We start from the raw sequence: 2,500 nt of genomic DNA, 5'->3' as shown, positions 1-2,500 counted from the left end.
GCGTGTGTGTGTGTGTATCTGTGTGCGTGTGTGGTGTGACCTGGCGGTCTCCTTCCACTCCAGCTCGTCCCCGTCCTGCTGCAGCGTGTCCATCTCAGTGAACAGCGTGGGCGTGGGGAGCTCGTCCTCCTCCCCCAGGATGTAGCGCAGCCTCTCCGCCGCCGGGGATACTGGCAGGGGACAAGCCGGTGAGCCGCTAGCCACGAGCTAACACATGCTAAGGAAGCGCTCAACACATACTAGTGGCCTGCTAGCGACCAGCTGACCACATGCTAATGGAGCTAAAACCCATGCTAATGGCGCGCAAAACACATGCTAATGAAGCGCTAACCACATGCTAATGAGGCTAAAACACTTGCTAATGAAGCGCTAAACACATACTTATGACATGCTAGAGACGAGCTGAACACATGCTAATGAAGTACTAAACACTTGTTAATGAAGCGCTAAAAACATGCATTTGAAGCTAAAATACATAATAATGACCTGCTAGCGACGAGCTAAACACTTGCTAATGAGTGGGAAACACATACTTATGACTTGCAAGCGACGAGCTAAACAGATGCTAATGAAGCTCTGAAAACATGCTTAAGACCGGCTTATGACACGCAAGCTAAAGATGTACCTACAACATGCTTAGATATGTTAACATTTCCAACAACATGCTAACATCATGCTTATTGCGCAGAAAATGCTACAAATGTGTGGTCGATCATCCGCTACCAACATGCTAACAAAAGCATCTTGGTAGCGTCTGCTAAATGCCCCTAAATGTAAAATGGAAATGTGACAAAATACTATAATGTCAAGCCAAGACACACTATCAAGATTTTATCAAGTTGCTGACATTCTGCTAGTGATTTGGGGATTTTTGTCTGCATGATCATGGAGCCAAATAAAATAACTAGGTCGATATTATTTTATAAATATATACATAAGTGAGTTTTAAATGGGGAACATGATTTAACGTTATAGCGTGAGTGGACGTGCTTATTTCATCAACGCAGACATCATACTCTTTGTGATGACTGTATATATATATATATATATATATCACAACCAACTTAACGTCTTAAACCTTTAAGGTCAACTTAATATATATTTAGTATTTACGTGTGATGACATGATCATCATGTGGAACATAGCCACCTACGGTATGCCTGCAGTTTGCTGTTCCTATAAACCGTCTCCCGCTCTCAGGCTTGCTGGAGACACCTGGACTGTAACCGTGGTGATATTAGACGGACACGCTTCGACGAACACCTGGAAGGCCTCGCGGGTCAGATAAGCTCTGGTTTGAACCGGTTCCTCTCCAGCACCTGGCCACAGCTGAATTCAATTTCCGTACGACGAGTCTCATGATGACTCATCACGGACTGTAATTTAAACGTTGTGCCTGCAGGCTAACCGATGGATTAGCTGTGACTTAAGGACGAGCTCAGCACGACGGTTATCACAACCTCCATATTTTACTCTCTGAGTAAGCTAGCCGGAGCTCAGAGCGCCAGGAGCTAGCCGAAGCTCAGAGCGCTAGGTCAGGTGCTAGCCGAAGCTCAGAGCGCTAGGTCAGGTGCTAGCCGAAGCTCAGAGCGCTAGGTCAGGAGCTAGCCGGAGCTCAGATCGCTAGGTCAGGAGCTAGCCCGAGCTAAGAGTGCTAGGTCAGGAGCTCCCCTATGAGAAATGCAGCTAGCTAACGTACAAATCACAGATATGCCAAATTAATCTCCACCAGCTCTATTCCATACCGATGAATAGATCGAACAATTAAGGGCAATTAAATAATGCTATTCTAGCTAGCTAGGCTTTGCTAGCTAATTGATCTCACTGATAGGGTCAATTCATCAAAGTACTTAGCTATGCTAATCTAAGCTTATGATGCTATGCTATGCTAGCCACGTTTGCTATGCCACAGTCTCAGTAGCCATAGTCGTATCTCTTCCTCTGCCTGGTTCAGGCCACATGTGAGGGACTATGTGTCCTCCATAGGTTTTCCGTTAAGCTCGGCCGGCAATCAATGACTTTGATCGGCTAGTCATCGGTGCTCTGGCAGCGAATCGGACCGCGCTTCTCCATGAGCGATGAGCGGAAAAATACGACCGCTTGTTCAAAACATCCCTGCATGTAATTTATTCAAAAGTGATTTATGCAAAAGAGTTTATGCAGAATAGAATGTCTCTGTACTTTCCTTTATTGCACTCTGAATGGAAATGAAACCTCTCACAGTTTGTGTCGTCGTATTGATTGTAATGAGGGTGGCATATCTTTGTTCCATTTCACTCAGCAATCCTGTAGCCGTTTTCTCTCCTGTACGTTCGTGAGACCAGAGTGAGCTCAACAGAGGCACCGTTAACCTTCTCAAGTTAATTACATTAGCTGCCATTGCCCCAGAAAACAGCTTACAGCTAGCCTTCACTTGAACGGAGCCAGTAATGAGAATTCAGTGATCGATGAAATCTTTATTTCTGCAGCTCACACTTCACTGGGGCGCTCTGTGTCTCCT

At 45.6% G+C, this 2,500-nt stretch overlaps 1 protein-coding gene across 2 annotated transcripts in view; it reads right to left on the bottom strand.

Moving 5' to 3' along the window:
• The window catches only part of slc4a5a (solute carrier family 4 member 5a), a 34,279-nt gene that overhangs the window by 26,397 nt on the left and 5,382 nt on the right, over positions 1-2,500 (bottom strand). For both annotated transcript variants that reach the window (XM_060064203.1, XM_060064204.1), the window contains exon 4: positions 41-170. In XM_060064203.1, coding sequence (XP_059920186.1) covers positions 41-170 — 130 coding nt within the window. The remainder of the gene's footprint in view (positions 1-40; positions 171-2,500) is intronic.

The sequence above is a fragment of the Gadus macrocephalus genome, chromosome 11 (genome assembly GCF_031168955.1).
Source record: "Gadus macrocephalus chromosome 11, ASM3116895v1".
Lineage (NCBI taxonomy): Eukaryota > Metazoa > Chordata > Actinopteri > Gadiformes > Gadidae > Gadus > Gadus macrocephalus.
The sequence above is the reverse complement of the archived record's forward strand: the minus strand, read 5'-3'. Positions and strand labels throughout refer to the sequence as shown.